General features: G+C 48.6%; 1 protein-coding gene across 9 annotated transcripts in view; it reads right to left on the bottom strand.

The window, feature by feature from the left end:
* SETD5 (SET domain containing 5) overlaps positions 1 to 15,840 on the bottom strand; it is a 313,379-nt gene that overhangs the window by 143,896 nt on the left and 153,643 nt on the right. For all 9 annotated transcript variants that reach the window (XM_069206129.1, XM_069206133.1, XM_069206132.1 and 6 more), the window contains one exon: positions 12,987 to 13,104. In XM_069206129.1, coding sequence (XP_069062230.1) covers positions 12,987 to 13,104 — 118 coding nt within the window. The remainder of the gene's footprint in view (positions 1 to 12,986; positions 13,105 to 15,840) is intronic.

Below are 15,840 nucleotides of genomic sequence, written 5' to 3'. Positions count from 1 at the left end.
GATTGCAGGGCCTTCAAAACCTTCTTCAGGTGGACCAGGTGATCCTGCCAGGTGGAGCTAAAGACAGCAATATCATCAAGATAAGCTGTGCTAAAGGACTCCAAGCCAGCAAGGACTTGATTCACCAACCTTTGGAAGGTGGCAGGGGCATTCTTTAAACCAAAGGGCATAACAGTAAACCGATAATGCCCATCAGGTGTGGAGAATGCTGTTTTCTCTTTTGCTCCAGGTGCCATTTTTATTTGCCAGTACCCTGCTGTCAAGTCAAAGGTACTTAAGAATTTGGCAGCACCTAATTTATCTATGAGCTCATCAGCTCTAGGAATTGGATGAGCATCTGTCTTGGTGACAGAATTGAGCCCTCTGTAATCCACACAAAACCTCATCTCTTTCTTTCCATCTTTGGTATGAGGTTTGGGGACTAAGACCACTGGGCTAGCCCAGGGGCTGTCAGAGCGCTCAATTACTCCCAATTCTAGCATCTTGTGGACTTCCACCTTGATGCTTTCCTTAACATGGTCAGACTGTCTAAAGATTTTGTTTTTGACAGGCATGCTGTCTCCTGTGTCCACATCATGGGTACACAGGTGTGTCTGACCAGGGGTTAAGGAGAAGAGTTCAGGAAACTGTTGTAGGACTCTCCTACAATCAGCTTGCTGTTGGCCAGAGAGGGTGTCTGAGTAGATCACTCCATCTACTGAGCCATCTTTTGGGTCTGATGACAGAAGATCAGGGAGAGGTTCACTCTCTGCCTCCTGATCCTCATCTGTTACCATCAACAGATTCACATCAGCCCTGTCATGGAAGAGCTTAAGGCGGTTCACATGGATCACCCTCTTGGGGCTCCTGCTTGTGCCCAGGTCCACCAGGTAGGTGACCTGACTCTTCCTTTCTAGCACTGGGTAAGGGCCACTCCATTTGTCCTGGAGTGCCCTGGGAGCCACAGGCTCCAGAACCCAGACTTTCTGCCCTGGTTGGAACTCAACCAGTGCAGCCTTTTGGTCATACCAAAACTTCTGGAGCTGTTGGCTGGCCTCAAGGTTTTTGGTTGCCTTTTCCATGTACTCTGCCATTCTAGAGCGAAGGCCAAGTACATAGTCCACTATGTCTTGTTTAGGCTCATGAAGAGGTCTCTCCCAGCCTTCTTTAACAAGAGCAAGTGGTCCCCTTACAGGGTGGCCAAACAGAAGTTCAAAGGGTGAGAATCCTACTCCCTTCTGTGGCACCTCTCTGTAAGCGAAAAGCAGACATGGCAAGAGGACATCCCATCTCCTTTTGAGTTTTTCTGGGAGCCCCATGATCATGCCTTTTAATGTCTTGTTGAATCTCTCAACTAAGCCATTAGTTTGTGGATGGTATGGTGTAGTGAATTTGTAAGTCACTCCACACTCATTCCACATGTGTTTTAGGTATGCTGACATGAAGTTGGTACCTCTGTCAGACACCACCTCCTTAGGGAAACCCACTCTGGTAAAGATACCAATGAGGGCCTTGGCTACTGCAGGGGCAGTAGTCGACCTAAGGGGAATAGCTTCAGGATACCTAGTAGCATGATCCACTACTACTAGGATGTACATATTTCCTGAGGCTGTGGGAGGTTCCAGTGGACCAACTATGTCCACACCCACTCTTTCAAAGGGGACCCCCACCACTGGAAGTGGAATGAGGGGGGCCTTTGGGTGCCCACCTGTCTTACCACTGGATTGACAGGTGGGGCAGGAGAGGCAAAACTCCTTAACCTTCTGGGACATATTGGGCCAGTAGAAGTGGTTGACTAACCTCTCCCACGTCTTGGTTTGTCCCAAATGCCCAGCAAGGGGAATATCATGGGCTAAGGTCAGAATAAACTCTCTGAACGACTGAGGCACTACCACTCTCCTAGTGGCACCAGGTTTGGGGTCTCTGGTCTCAGTGTACAGGAGTCCATCTTCCCAATAGACCCTATGTGTTCCATTTTTCTTGCCCTTGGACTCTTCAGCAGCTTGCTGCCTAAGGCCTTCAAGAGAGGGACAGGTTTCTTGTCCCTTACACAGCTCCTCCCTTGAGGGTCCCCCTGGGCCCAAGAGCTCAACCTGATAAGGTTCAAGCTCCAAAGGCTCAGTTCCCTCAGAGGGCAGAACTTCTTCCTGAGAAGAGAGGTTCCCTTTTTCTGACTGTGTTGCAGTTGGTTTCCCAACTGACTGACTTTTCTCTTGGTAGGCTGGGCCATTTTTCCAGACTCCAGCTCTACTTTTTCACCCTGTGCCTTGCATTGTGCTCTTGTTTTTACACACACCAGTTCAGGAATACCCAGCATGGCTGCATGGGTTTTTAGCTCTACCTCAGCCCATGCTGAGGACTCCAGGTCATTTCCAAGCAGACAGTCTACTGGGATGTTTGAGGAGACCACCACCTGTTTCAGGCCATTGACCCCTCCCCATTCTAAAGTTACCATTGCCATGGGATGTGCTTTAGTTTGATTGTCAGCATTGGTGACTGTATAAGTTTTTCCAGTCAGGTATTGGCCAGGGGAAACCAGTTTCTCTGTCACCATGGTGACACTGGCACCTGTATCCCTCAGGCCCTCTATTCTAGTCCCATTAATCAAGAGTTGCTGTCTGTATTTTTGCATGTTAGGCGGCCAGACAGCTAGTGTGGCTAAATCCACCCCACCCTCAGAAACTAGAGTAGCTTCAGTGTGGACCCTGATTTGCTCTGGGCACACTGTTGATCCCACTTGGAGACTAGCCATTCCAGTGTTACCTGGATTGGAGTTTGGAGTGGAACTTTTCTTGGGACAGGCCTTGTCTCCAGTTTGGTGTCCAGACTGACTACAGTTTCGACACCAGGCCTTTTTGGGATCAAAGTTTTTACCCTTGTACCCAGGATTGTTTTGTGAAGAGGCTCTGGGCCCACCCTCCTGTGCAGGTTTTTGGGGGCCTTTAGAAGACTCTTGACTATTTTTATTTTTGGCGGTCTCACCACCTTTCCCCTGGGGAGGTTTTGTGACCCCTTTCTTTTGGTCACCCCCTGTGGAAGTTTTGGACACCCTAGTCTTGACCCAATGGTCCGCCTTCTTTCCCAATTCTTGGGGAGAAATTGGTCCTAGGTCTACCAGATGCTGATGCAGTTTATCATTGAAACAATTACTTAACAGGTGTTCTTTCACAAATAAATTGTACAGCCCATCATAATTACTTACACCACTGCCTTGAATCCAACCATCTAGTGTTTTTACTGAGTAGTCTACAAAGTCAACCCAGGTCTGGCTCGAGGATTTTTGAGCCCCCCTGAATCTAATCCTATACTCCTCAGTGGAGAATCCAAAGCCCTCAATCAGGGTACCCTTCATGAGGTCATAAGATTCTGCATCTTGTCCAGAGAGTGTGAGGAGTCTATCCCTACACTTTCCTGTGAACATTTCCCAAAGGAGAGCACCCCAGTGAGATTTGTTCACTTTTCTGGTTACACAAGCCCTCTCAAAAGCTGTGAACCATTTGGTGATGTCATCACCATCTTCATATTTAGTTACAATCCCTTTAGGGATTTTCAACATGTCAGGAGAATCTCTGACCCTATTTATGTTGCTGCCACCATTGATGGGTCCTAGGCCCATCTCTTGTCTTTCCCTCTCTATGGCTAGGATCTGTCTTTCCAAAGCCAATCTTTTGGCCATCCTGGCTAACTGGATGTCCTCTTCACTGGAGTTATCCTCAGTGATTTCAGAGGTGTTGGTCTCTCCTGTGAGGGAACCAGCATCTCTGACTATTATTTTTGGAGTCAGGGTTTGAGAGACCCTGTTCTCCCTAGATAGGACTGGTAGGGGGGAATTGTCCTCCAAGTCACTATCCTCTTCCTCTGAGTTGCCACCCTCAGAGGGGTTGGCCTTTTCAAACTCTGCCAAAAGCTCCTGGAGCTGTATTTTGGTAGGTTTGGGGCCCATTGTTATTTTCTTTATTTTACAGAGTGACCTTAGCTCCCTCATCTTAAGATGGAGGTAAGGTGTGGTGTCGAGTTCCACCACAGTCACATCTGTGCTAGACATTTTGCTTCTAAAAGTTGGAATACTTTTTAAGAATCTACAACTGGTTCTAGAATCTAATTCAAACTTTTACAAACTTTTAAATTCTAAAAGAAATGCTAAACCGGATCTAACACAAGGCCCTAGCAGGTCTTTTAAGAATTTAGAAAACTTTTCAAATTGCAAAAATCGATTTCTAATGACAATTTTGGAATTTGTCGTGTGATCAGGTATTGGCTGAGTAGTCCAGCAAATGCAAAGTCTTGTACCCCACCGCTGATCCACCAATGTAGGAAGTTGACTCTGTATGTGCTATTTCAAAGTAAGGAATAGCATGCACAGAGTCCAAGGGTTCCCCTTAGAGGTAAAATAGTGGTAAAAAGAGATAATACTAATGCTCTATTTTGTGGTAGTGTGGTCGAGCAGTAGGCTTATCCAAGGAGTAGTGTTAAGCATTTGTTGTACATACACATAGACAATAAATGAGGTACACACACTCCGAGACAAATCCAGCCAATAGGTTTTGTTATAGAAAAATATCTTTTCTTAGTTTATTTTAAGAACCACAGGTTCAAATTTAACATGTAATATCTTGTTTGAAAGGTATTGCAGGTAAGTACATTAGGAACTTTGAATCATTTCAATTGCATGTATACTTTTCAAGTTATTCACAAATAGCTACTTTAAAAGTGGACACTTAGTGCAATTTTCACAGTTCCTGGGGGAGGTAAGTTTTTGTTAGTTTTACCAGGTAAGAAAGACACTTACAGGGTTCAGTTCTTGGTCCAAGGTAGCCCACCGTTGGAGGTTCAGAGCAACCCCAAAGTCACCACACCAGCAGCTCAGGGCCGGTCAGGTGCAGAGTTCAAAGTGGTGCCCAAAACGCATAGGCTAGAATGGAGAGAAGGGGGTGCCCCGGTTCCGGTCTGCTTGCAGGTAAGTACCCGCGTCTTCGGAGGGCAGACCAGGGGGGTTTTGTAGGGCACCGGGGGGGACACAAGCCCACACAGAAATTTCACCCTCAGCAGCGCGGGGGCGGCCGGGTGCAGTGTAGAAACAAGCGTCGGGTTCGCAATGTTAGTCTATGAGAGATCAACGGATCTCTTCAGCGCTGCAGGCAGGCAAGGGGGGCTTCCTCGGGGAAACCTCCACTTGGGCAAGGGAGAGGGACTCCTGGGGGTCACTTCTCCAGTGAAAGTCCGGTCCTTCAGGTCCTGGGGGCTGCGGGTGCAGGGTCTTTTCCAGGCGTCGGGACTTAGGTTTCAGAGAGTCGCGGTGTAGGAAGTTGGCTCTGTATGTGCTATTTCAAAGTAAGGAATAGCATGCACAGAGTCCAAGGGTTCCCCTTAGAGGTAAGATAGTGGCAAAAAGAGATAATACTAATGCTCTATTTTGTGGTAGTGTGGTCGAGCAGTAGGCTTATCCAAGGAGTAGTGTTAAGCATTTGTTGTACATACACATAGACAATAAATGAGGTACACACACTCAGAGACAAATCCAGCCAATAGGTTTTTGTATAGAAAAATATCTTTTCTTAGTTTATTTTAAGAACCACAGCTTCAAATTCTACATGTAATATCTCTTTCGAAAGGTATTGCAGGTAAGTACTTTAGGAACTTCAAATCATCAAAATTGCATGTATACTTTTCAAGTTATTCACAAATAGCTGTTTTAAAAGTGGACACTTAGTGCAATTTTCACAGTTCCTAGGGGAGGTAAGTTTTTGTTAGGTTAACCAGGTAAGTAAGACACTTACAGGGCTTAGTTCTTGGTCCAAGGTAGCCCACCGTTGGGGGTTCAGAGCAACCCCAAAGTCACCACACCAGCAGCTCAGGGCCGGTCAGGTGCAGAGTTCAAAGTGGTGCCCAAAACGCATAGGCTAGAATGGAGAGAAGGGGGTGCCCCGGTCCCGGTCTGCTTGCAGGTAAGTACCCGCGTCTTCGGAGGGCAGACCAGGGGGGTTTTGTAGGGCACCGGGGGGGACACAAGCCCACACAGAAATTTCACCCTCAGCGGCGCGGGGGCGGCCGGGTGCAGTGTAGACACAAGCGTCAGGTTTGCAATGTTAGTCTATGAGAGATCTCGGGATCTCTTCAGCGCTGCAGGCAGGCAAGGGGGGGATTCCTCGGGGAAACCTCCACTTGGGCAAGGGAGAGGGACTCCTGGGGGTCACTTCTCCAGTGAAAGTCCGGTCCTTCAGGTCCTGGGGGCTGCGGGTGCAGGGTCTCTCCCAGGCGTCGGGACTTTAGGTTCAAAGAGTCGCGGTCAGGGGAAGCCTCGGGATTCCCTCTGCAGGCGGCGCTGTGGGGGCTCAGGGGGGACAGGTTTTGGTACTCACAGTATCAGAGTAGTCCTGGGGTCCCTCCTGAGGTGTTGGATCGCCACCAGCCGAGTCGGGGTCGCCGGGTGCAGTGTTGCAAGTCTCACGCTTCTTGCGGGGAGCTTGCAGGGTTCTTTAAAGTTGCTGGAAACAAAGTTGCAGCTTTTCTTGGAGCAGGTCCGCTGTCCTCGGGAGTTTCTTGTCTTTTCGAAGCAGGGGCAGTCCTCAGAGGATGTCGAGGTCGCTGGTCCCTTTGGAAGGCGTCGCTGGAGCAGGATCTTTGGAAGGCAGGAGACAGGCCGGTGAGTTTCTGGAGCCAAGGCAGTTGTCGTCTTCTGGTCTTCCGCTGCAGGGGTTTTCAGCTGGGCAGTCCTTCTTCTTGTAGTTGCAGGAATCTCATTTTCTAGGGTTCAGGGTAGCCCTTAAATACTAAATTTAAGGGCGTGTTTAGGTCTGGGGGTTTAGTAGCCAATGGCTACTAGCCCCGAGGGTAGGTACACCCTCTTTGTGCCTCCTCCCAAGGGGAGGGGGTCACAATCCTAACCCTATTGGGGGAATCCTCCATCTGCAAGATGGAGGATTTCTAAAAGTCAGAGTCACCTCAGCTCAGGACACCTTAGGGGCTGTCCTGACTGGCCAGTGACGACTCCTTGTTTTTCTCATTATTTTCTCCGGCCTTGCCGCCAAAAGTGGGGCCTGGCCGGAGGGGGCGGGCAACTCCACTAGCTGGAGTGTCCTGCTGGGTTGGCACAAAGGAGGTGAGCCTTTGAGGCTCACCGCCAGGTGTGACAATTCCTGCCTGGGGGAGGTGTTAGCATCTCCACCCAGTGCAGGCTTTGTTACTGGCCTCAGAGTGACAAAGGCACTCTCCCCATGGGGCCAGCAACATGTCTCGGTTTGTGGCAGGCTGCTAAAACTAGTCAGCCTACACAGACAGTCGGTTAAGTTTCAGGGGGCACCTCTAAGGTGCCCTCTGGGGTGTATTTTACAATAAAATGTACACTGGCATCAGTGTGCATTTATTGTGCGGAGAAGTTTGATACCAAACTTCCCAGTTTTCAGTGTAGCCATTATGGTGCTGTGGAGTTCGTGTTTGACAAACTCCCAGACCATATACTCTTATGGCTACCCTGCACTTACAATGTCTAAGGTTTTGTTTAGACACTGTAGGGGTACCATGCTCATGCACTGGTACCCTCACCTATGGTATAGTGCACCCTGCCTTAGGGCTGTAAGGCCTGCTAGAGGGGTGTCTTACCTATACTGCATAGGCAGTGAGAGGCTGGCATGGCACCCTGAGGGGAGTGCCATGTCGACTTACTCGTTTTGTCCTCACTAGCACACACAAGCTGGCAAGCAGTGTGTCTGTGCTGAGTGAGAGGTCTCCAGGGTGGCATAAGACATGCTGCAGCCCTTAGAGACCTTCCTTGGCATCAGGGCCCTTGGTACTAGAAGTACCAGTTACAAGGGACTTATCTGGATGCCAGGGTCTGCCAATTGTGGATACAAAAGTACAGGTTAGGGAAAGAACACTGGTGCTGGGGCCTGGTTAGCAGGCCTCAGCACACTTTCAATTGTAAACATAGCATCAGCAAAGGCAAAAAGTCAGGGGGCAACCATGCCAAGGAGGCATTTCCTTACACGCGGTCAGGGGAAGCCTCGGGATTCCCTCTGCAGGCGGCGCTGTGGGGGCTCAGGGGGGACAGGTTTTGGTACTCACAGTCGTAGAGTAGTCCGGGGGTCCTCCCGGAGGTGTTGGTTCTCCACCAGCCGAGTCGGGGTCGCCGGGTGCAGTGTTGCAAGTCTCACGCTTCTTGCGGGGAGTTGCAGGGTTCTTTAAAGCTGCTTCTTGAAACAAAGTTGCAGTCTTTTTGGAGCAGGTCTGCTGTCCTCGGGAGTTTCTGGTCTTTTTCGAAGCAGGGCAGTCCTCAGAGGATTCAGAGGTCACTGGTCCCTTGGAAGGCGTCGCTGGAGCAGAGTTCTTTGGAAGGCAGGAGACAGGCCGGTGAGTTTCTGGAGCCAAGGCAGTTGTTGTCTTCTGGTCTTCCTCTGCAGGGGTTTTCAGCTAGGCAGTCCTTCTTCTTGTTGTTGCAGGAATCTAATTTTCTAGGGTTCAGGGTAGCCCTTAAATACTAAATTTAAGGGCGTGTTTAGGTCTGGGGGGTTAGTAGCCAATGGCTACTAGCCCTGAGGGTGGGTACACCCTCTTTGTGCCTCCTCCCAAGGGGAGGGGGTCACAATCCTAACCCTATTGGGGGAATCCTCCATCTGCAAGATGGAGGATTTCTAAAAGTTAGAGTCACCTCAGCTCAGGACACCTTAGGGGCTGTCCTGACTGGCCAGTGACTCCTCCTTGTTGCTTTCTTTGTTCCCTCCAGCCTTGCCGCCAAAAGTGGGGGCCGTGGCCGGAGAGGGCGGGCAACTCCACTAAGCTGGAGTGCCCTGCTGGGCTGTGACAAAGGGGTGAGCACAGCTCCTGCCTGGGGGAGGTGTTAGCATCTCCACCCAGTGCAGGCTTTGTTGCTGGCCTCAGAGTGACAAAGGCACTCTCCCCATGGGGCCAGCAACATGTCTCTAGTGTGGCAGGCTGCTGGAACTAGTCAGCCTACACAGACAGTCGGTTAAGTTTCAGGGGGCACCTCTAAGGTGCCCTCTGGGGTGTATTTTGCAATAAAATGTACACTGGCATCAGTGTGCATTTATTGTGCTGAGAAGTTTGATACCAAACTTCCCAGTTTTCAGTGTAGCCATTATGGTGCTGTGGAGTTCGTGTTTGACAGACTCCCAGACCATATACTCTTATGGCTACCCTGCACTTACAATGTCTAAGGTTTTGTTTAGACACTGTAGGGGTACCATGCTCATGCACTGGTACCCTCACCTATGGTATAGTGCACCCTGCCTTAGGGCTGTAAGGCCTGCTAGAGGGGTGTCTTACCTATACTGCATAGGCAGTGAGAGGCTGGCATGGCACCCTGAGGGGAGTGCCATGACGACTTACTCGTTTTGTCCTCACTAGCACACACAAGCTGGCAAGCAGTGTGTCTGTGCTGAGTGAGAGGTCTCCAGGGTGGCATAAGACATGCTGCAGCCCTTAGAGACCTTCCTTGGCATCAGGGCCCTTGGTACTAGAAGTACCAGTTACAAGGGACTTATCTGGGTGCCAGGGTCTGCCAATTGTGGATACAAAAGTACAGGTTAGGGAAAGAACACTGGTGCTGGGGCCTGGTTAGCAGGCCTCAGCACACTTTCAATTGTAAAGATAGCATCAGCAAAGGCAAAAAGTCAGGGGGCAACCATGCCAAGGAGGCATTTCCTTACAGTTTGTATGACTTGATCTGTGTGGTGTGAGCACCTTGTCAGTGAGTTGGTCTTGATTAGCCAGTCGTCTAGATACGGGAATACGTGTATTTGCTGCCTTCTGATGTGTGCAGGTTGTTAAACCAAACGGCAATACTTTGAATTGGTAATGTATTCCTTTGAATACAAACCTGAGGTATTTCATGTGCGACTGATGTATTGGTATGTGGAAATACGCGTCTTTGAGATCTAAGGTTGTCATGTACTCTTGCTGCTTTAGCAATGGTAACACCTCTTGTAGCGTGACCATGTGAAAGTGTTCTGATTTGATGTAGGGGTTTAGTGTTCTGAGGTCTAGGATTGGTCTCAGTGTTTTGTCCTTTTTTGGTATTAAGAAGTACAGTGAATAAACTCCTGTGTTTATTTGTGTTTCTGGTACTAGTTCTATTGCGTTCTTTTGCAATAATGCTTGAACTTCTGTTTCCAGAAGGTCTGAATGTTGTTTTGATAAATTCTGTGTTCTTGGTGGTATGTTTGGAGGGATTTGTAGAAATTCTATGCAATAACCATGTTGGATAATTGCTAAGACCCAAGTGTCTGTAGTTATTTCCTCCCATGCTTGGTAATAATGACCTATTCTTCCCCCCACTGGTGTTGTGTGGAGGGGATGAGTGACATGTGAGTCACTGCTTGGTTGTAGGGGTTTTGGGGCTTTGAAATCTTCCCCTATTCCTAGGGAATTGTCCTCTGTATTGGCCCCGAAAGCCTCCCCTCTGATACTGTCCCTGGTAGCTGGACGGTGTTGTCTGTGAGGTGCTGGCTTGTGTGGCCTGACCCCGAAACCCCCCTCTAAAGGGTGTCTTGCGGAAGGTGCTGTAGGTTCCTCTGCTCTGCGGGGAGTAGAGTGCGCCCATGGCTTTAGCAGTGTCAGTGTCCTTTTTCAGTTTCTCAATTGCCGTGTCCACCTCTGGTCCGAACAGTTCTTTTTCATTGAATGGCATATTGAGCACTGCCTGCTGTATCTCTGGTTTAAAACCAGACGTTCGTAGCCATGCGTGCCTTCTTATAGTCATAGATGTGTTAATTGTTCTCGCAGCTGTGTCCGCTGCGTCCATAGAGGAGCGTATCTGATTATTAGATATGTTCTGTCCTTCCTCAACCACCTGCTTCGCCCTCTTTTGCAGTTCCTTGGGTAGATGCTCAATGAGGTGTTGCATCTCGTCCCAATGGGCTCTGTCATAGCGCGCAAGTAGTGCTTGGGAGTTAGCGATGCGCCACTGGTTTGCAGCCTGTACTGCGACTCTCTTTCCAGCTGCATCGAACTTGCGGCTTTCTTTATCTGGGGGTGGTGCATCCCCAGATGTGTGGGAGTTGGCTCTCTTGCGAGCTGCTCCTACTACGACGGAATCTGGTGGCAGCTGTGAGGTGATGAAAACAGGGTCTGTAGGAGGCGCTTTATATTTCTTTTCCACCCTTGGTGTTATTGCTCTACTCTTGACCGGCTCCTTGAAGATGTTTTTTGCGTGCCGTAGCATTCCTGGGAGCATAGGCAAGCTTTGGTAGGAGCTGTGGGTGGAGGAGAGGGTGTTGAATAAGAAGTCATCCTCGACTGGTTCTGAGTGGAGGTTTACGTTGTGGAACTCTGCCGCTCTAGCCACCACTTGTGAATAAGCCGTGCTGTCTTCTGGTGTTGAGGGCTTTGTGGGATACGCCTCTGGACTGTTGTCCGACACTGGGGCGTCGTATAAGTCCCAAGCGTCCTGGTCTTGGTCACCTTGGCTCGCGGTGGTGTGAGCCGGGGAATGTGATGGAGTTTGTGCTGGTGAAACGTTAGTTACAGGTGGAGGAGAGGGTGGCGGAGTTACCTTTTTCACCAATTTTGTTTGTGGTGCTTGGTCTGTTTGAAACTCCAGTCTCCTTTTCCTTCTAATTGGGGGAAGGGTGCTTATCTTCCCTGTTCCTTCCTGTATGAAAATACGTTTCTGCGTATGGTCCACTTCGGTGGATTGCAACTCCTACTCAAATCTATGCTTTCGCATCTGAGAGGACAGTAATTGTTCCTCTGAATAGGAACCGGTAACTGGGTCGGTTGCGGCTCGTTTTGGCACCGAAACCCTGTCTGTACTCTTTTTCGGCTCCGAGGTGACTTTTTTTCTTTTTGGGAGTCGAAACCTCTCAGCGTCGATCTTCCTCGGTGCCACTGTCTCGGCGTCGAGCCGTCTCGGCACAGCCTTCTCGGCGTCGATCCCTTTCAGCAGCACTTTCTCGGTCCCGAGCAGGCTGCGTGCCGGTGTCTCGACCGGAGTCGGACGATCTCGGCACTGTTTCGGCCTTTTTCGGTGCAGACGGTCGGTCACCGAATTTATGGGTCGAGCTATGGCCTGGTGGCAGTGGTGTCCCCTGGGCCTTGTCACTTTTCTTGTGTGTTGCCTTCAACGTCTTACTCACAGTTCTTGGATCATCGAATTCTTCGGAGTCCGATTTGTGGATCGAGAAGGCCTCTTCCTCCTCATGTTCCTCGAACTCTCGGTGTGCTGTCGGCGTGGACGCCATCTGAAGTCTTCTGGCTCGACGGTCACGGAGTGTTTTTCGGGACCGGAACGCACGACAGGCCTCGCAAGTCTCTTCACTGTGCTCAGGCGACAGGCACAGGTTACAGACCAAATGTTGGTCTGAATACGGGTATTTGTTGTGGCATTTGGGACAGAAACGAAACGGGGTCCGTTCCATCTGCGATGTCAGACACGCGGTCGGGCCGACCAGGCCCCGACGGGGGATCGAAAGCTACCCCGAAGGGCACCGGAGCTCTCCAAACTTCGATGCGGTGTCGATTCTATCAAAGCCGATCCCGAACGCAACAATACCGACGTAATCTTCCGATAGATAGCTAACTTTCCGTTCCGAAACTCGGAGCGACAGGAACACGTCCGAACCCGATTGCGGAAAAAAAAACAATCGAAGATGGAGTCGACGCCCATGCGCAATGGAGACAAAAGGAGGAGTCACTCGGTCCCGTGACTCGAAAGACTTCTTCGAAGAAAAACAACTTGTAACACTCCGACCCAACACCAGATGGCGAGCTATGCAAAACATGTGTATCTCCAGCGACAGATGCCATCGAACACATATTTTTCACCTGAACTTGAAGGCAATTAGGTCTCTAGGAGATCAGTGTGGCCCATATAATTGTTCTTTTATAATGTACTAATGCAACAAAACCATAAATGACGGATGTTACTATTGCCCCACTACTCATGCCATAGACCAAGGAAGAATGAAAGGTGGAGACATCTGTATCAGGACTGTAACCAGTGACAGACAGGTTCCAAAAAGCTACCTGCACTAGACTGCAAAAAGTGAACTTACCTCAGCATTGGGACTACACGAACGCCTGATAAACCTGGCATCATTGCCAAAAGTGCGGGCATCCACACACATCTCCAAGCCACCAAACTTAGAATAAAACAGCACAAACGGGTACGGTCTGGAAAACAAAAGCAAATTAAGGAAAGTTACCTACCCTGTAAGCATCTGCTTGTGGCATGTAGTGCTGTAGATTCACCATATACTGCTGGGCTCGGAGATGAAGAGTCACGAGGTATAGTGACTCGTCCTATGACTGGTAATGCGCATTGGCAGTAATTCCATGCGAGACTGATTTGCGTACGGCATTTGAGGATGACATTGAGCACAGAAAGTGCAGGAAGATGGGCAGACAAGTAAATGCAGGAAAGAAAGTAAAAGCAAAAGGCAGGCAAGCTTGTTGCCTGTGCTGATCAGGGAGGTGTTAAATCAGGTCTCCCATGTCCTCGGGTGGCAGGTTGTGTGGGCATCCTTTTGTTTGCTGTGTGAATCTTTTTACTCTTTATCTTTCTGCAAGGCATATCAAGTACCCTTGTGCATTTACCAGCTCACGAGGCATGCACGACAGAGTCTGGTGGGAGTGAACCTGGAATGTAAGGCTGGTCTGACAGGGCAAGTTTGTATTCATTGATATAGACCCACGGTGTGGCCACCCTAGCCTTAACTGGGTCCTTAGGAACATCCTGTGTGGATTTTAACATTTGCTTGAGCATGGGTAGGTCTTGAGTAAAATTCTGGGTGTGGGAGAGCGTTTCTACCAGGAAGTCATCCTCCTCTGCAATGGACTGCAGGTCAACTTTGTGAAAGGTGGTTGCTCTGGGAATAGTCTCATGATAAGAGGTATCATCCGAAGGGGAAGGATTGGCAATGCAGAAGCTGTGTTGTCACCTCGATAACACCCAGAATCATCCCAGGCATCGTCCTTGGGCTCAGAGTCATATGGGGCCTCATAAGGTTCCATTGGGTGTAGAGGATTCTACTTCCAGTAGAACGAACGTGGTAAAGCCTCTGTTGGTGTCGAAGAGCCAAGTGGCATATAGGGAGCTGTCTGCTGAAAAAAGGCCGGCTCTTGAGCTGCTGACTCAAGGCCAGGTAGAGTGTTGGAGTCATCTCTGAAGCCTTAGGACTGTGCCGGCTGTAGCTAGGATGCAGTTGCAGACCTGAAGGCTAAATCCCCCCTATTGTGGGCTGACCTGATGGCGAGAGTTGTGAGGAGCTGTAAACACTGCTGAAACCTTCTGATGTTGGCCGGGGGTGGGCTTTAGGTCTGCTGTCTCTGCAGAGGCTGCAGACAGGCTGTTGATCTGTCCACAAGTTCTTTGAGTGGCACTGTGGACAGTAACAAGAGCTTTTTCCCCATCACGGTTTCTGCATTCTCAAGGTCTAAATCCAACAGAAAAGGCCCCGAACAGGGTTTCAATGAAGTCAGAGATGTGGATACGAAGGAAGAACCATGATGAAGACAATAGAAACCACAATGCAAACAGACTGTCTCAAGCGAGCAGGAGTGAAAGACTCGAGAGACCTCGACGGCACCACACGGTGTCAACAGTGCCCAGGGATACACGTCCAACTCTGGAAGAAACAATCTAACAACGGAGTTGATGGCCATGCGCATCACCAGTGATAGGAGGAGTCACTATACCTCGTGGCTCGCAAGACTTCTTTGAAGTAAAACAGGTTGAAGACTTCCAAGCTCAACACTAGATGGCAGGATTATGCAAAGCATGTGCATCTGCAGCTACTCATGCCACGAACATTAAATGTGCAAGTTTAATTTCTCTAGATCTACTAACCCGTCTTACGAAAAACTCAGGAGTAGCTTCAAGTTATTAAAATCAAGGAAGGCTACCCACAAGGCAGAAAACTAGACTTTAAAATACAGACACTTGCTGATCACCAAACACCAGATGGAGTTACTGACAATGTTACAATTCAAAGTTTTGTTCAGAATATTTTGCAATGTAATAAACTTGAGTCTTAATGAGCACTTGAAACATGTGCTTGCTGTATAGTCAAAGGCTAGTTAAACTCTCTCAGGAGAGAGAAAATATAAATAGCCTGGAGCAGTGGTTCCTAAAGCTTTTAAAACCACGACCCAATTTTCAGAACAAACTTTCACGACCTACATAACATTAATGGACATGAAGTGGGTGATTTTCTAATGCAACTAAAGCACGGGTGGTAATGTACTATAATTTACAGGCCGCACATTTTCTACTGAAATGGCAACTAAATTTGTACTGATAAAACCATGTTGCATGCAAATGTTATTTTCTGGAAACTGAGTTTCAGTGACTATCATTTGTCCAATACCAAGTGATGTGTCTTGAATTGATTCTACTAAAGTCTTTGCTTCAAACTTCAGAAATGCAAAAAAGTAACTTTTTGCTTTCCTAATTGCTAAATTTGCACAGTTTATGAACAGATATTTACATTTAGTTGTGTTACAAAAAATGACATCCTACAGCCTCTCCTTTCACACACCTGTCCCCCAGCAAGATTGTCACATAATTTACTTTTCTTTCTCTGACTGCAAGGTGAAAGGAATTTGTAAACAAATCCCCATGTTGAAAACAGCAATTTGTCAGATGACGTAGAACAGCAAATGGGACCAGATAAACACCTTTTAAAGGCATTTTTATTCTGCACATGTGCCAGCATGTTAAACTGGATTGCAATGAGCATGGGGCCAAGATATGCTTGGCTGCTGTGGCTACAGCATACGTATTCCTGCCTTCGCCATGTCGAATTAGAGAGATTAAACATATAATATGCCTTCGTACTTCACGACTGAATGAAAACTTGTGATAGCTTGCTTGATGTTAAGTGTCACTGTCATTCACAGCAAAGAACC

Source organism: Pleurodeles waltl, chromosome 9 (genome assembly GCF_031143425.1).
Source record: "Pleurodeles waltl isolate 20211129_DDA chromosome 9, aPleWal1.hap1.20221129, whole genome shotgun sequence".
Lineage (NCBI taxonomy): Eukaryota > Metazoa > Chordata > Amphibia > Caudata > Salamandridae > Pleurodeles > Pleurodeles waltl.
The sequence above is the reverse complement of the archived record's forward strand: the minus strand, read 5'-3'. Positions and strand labels throughout refer to the sequence as shown.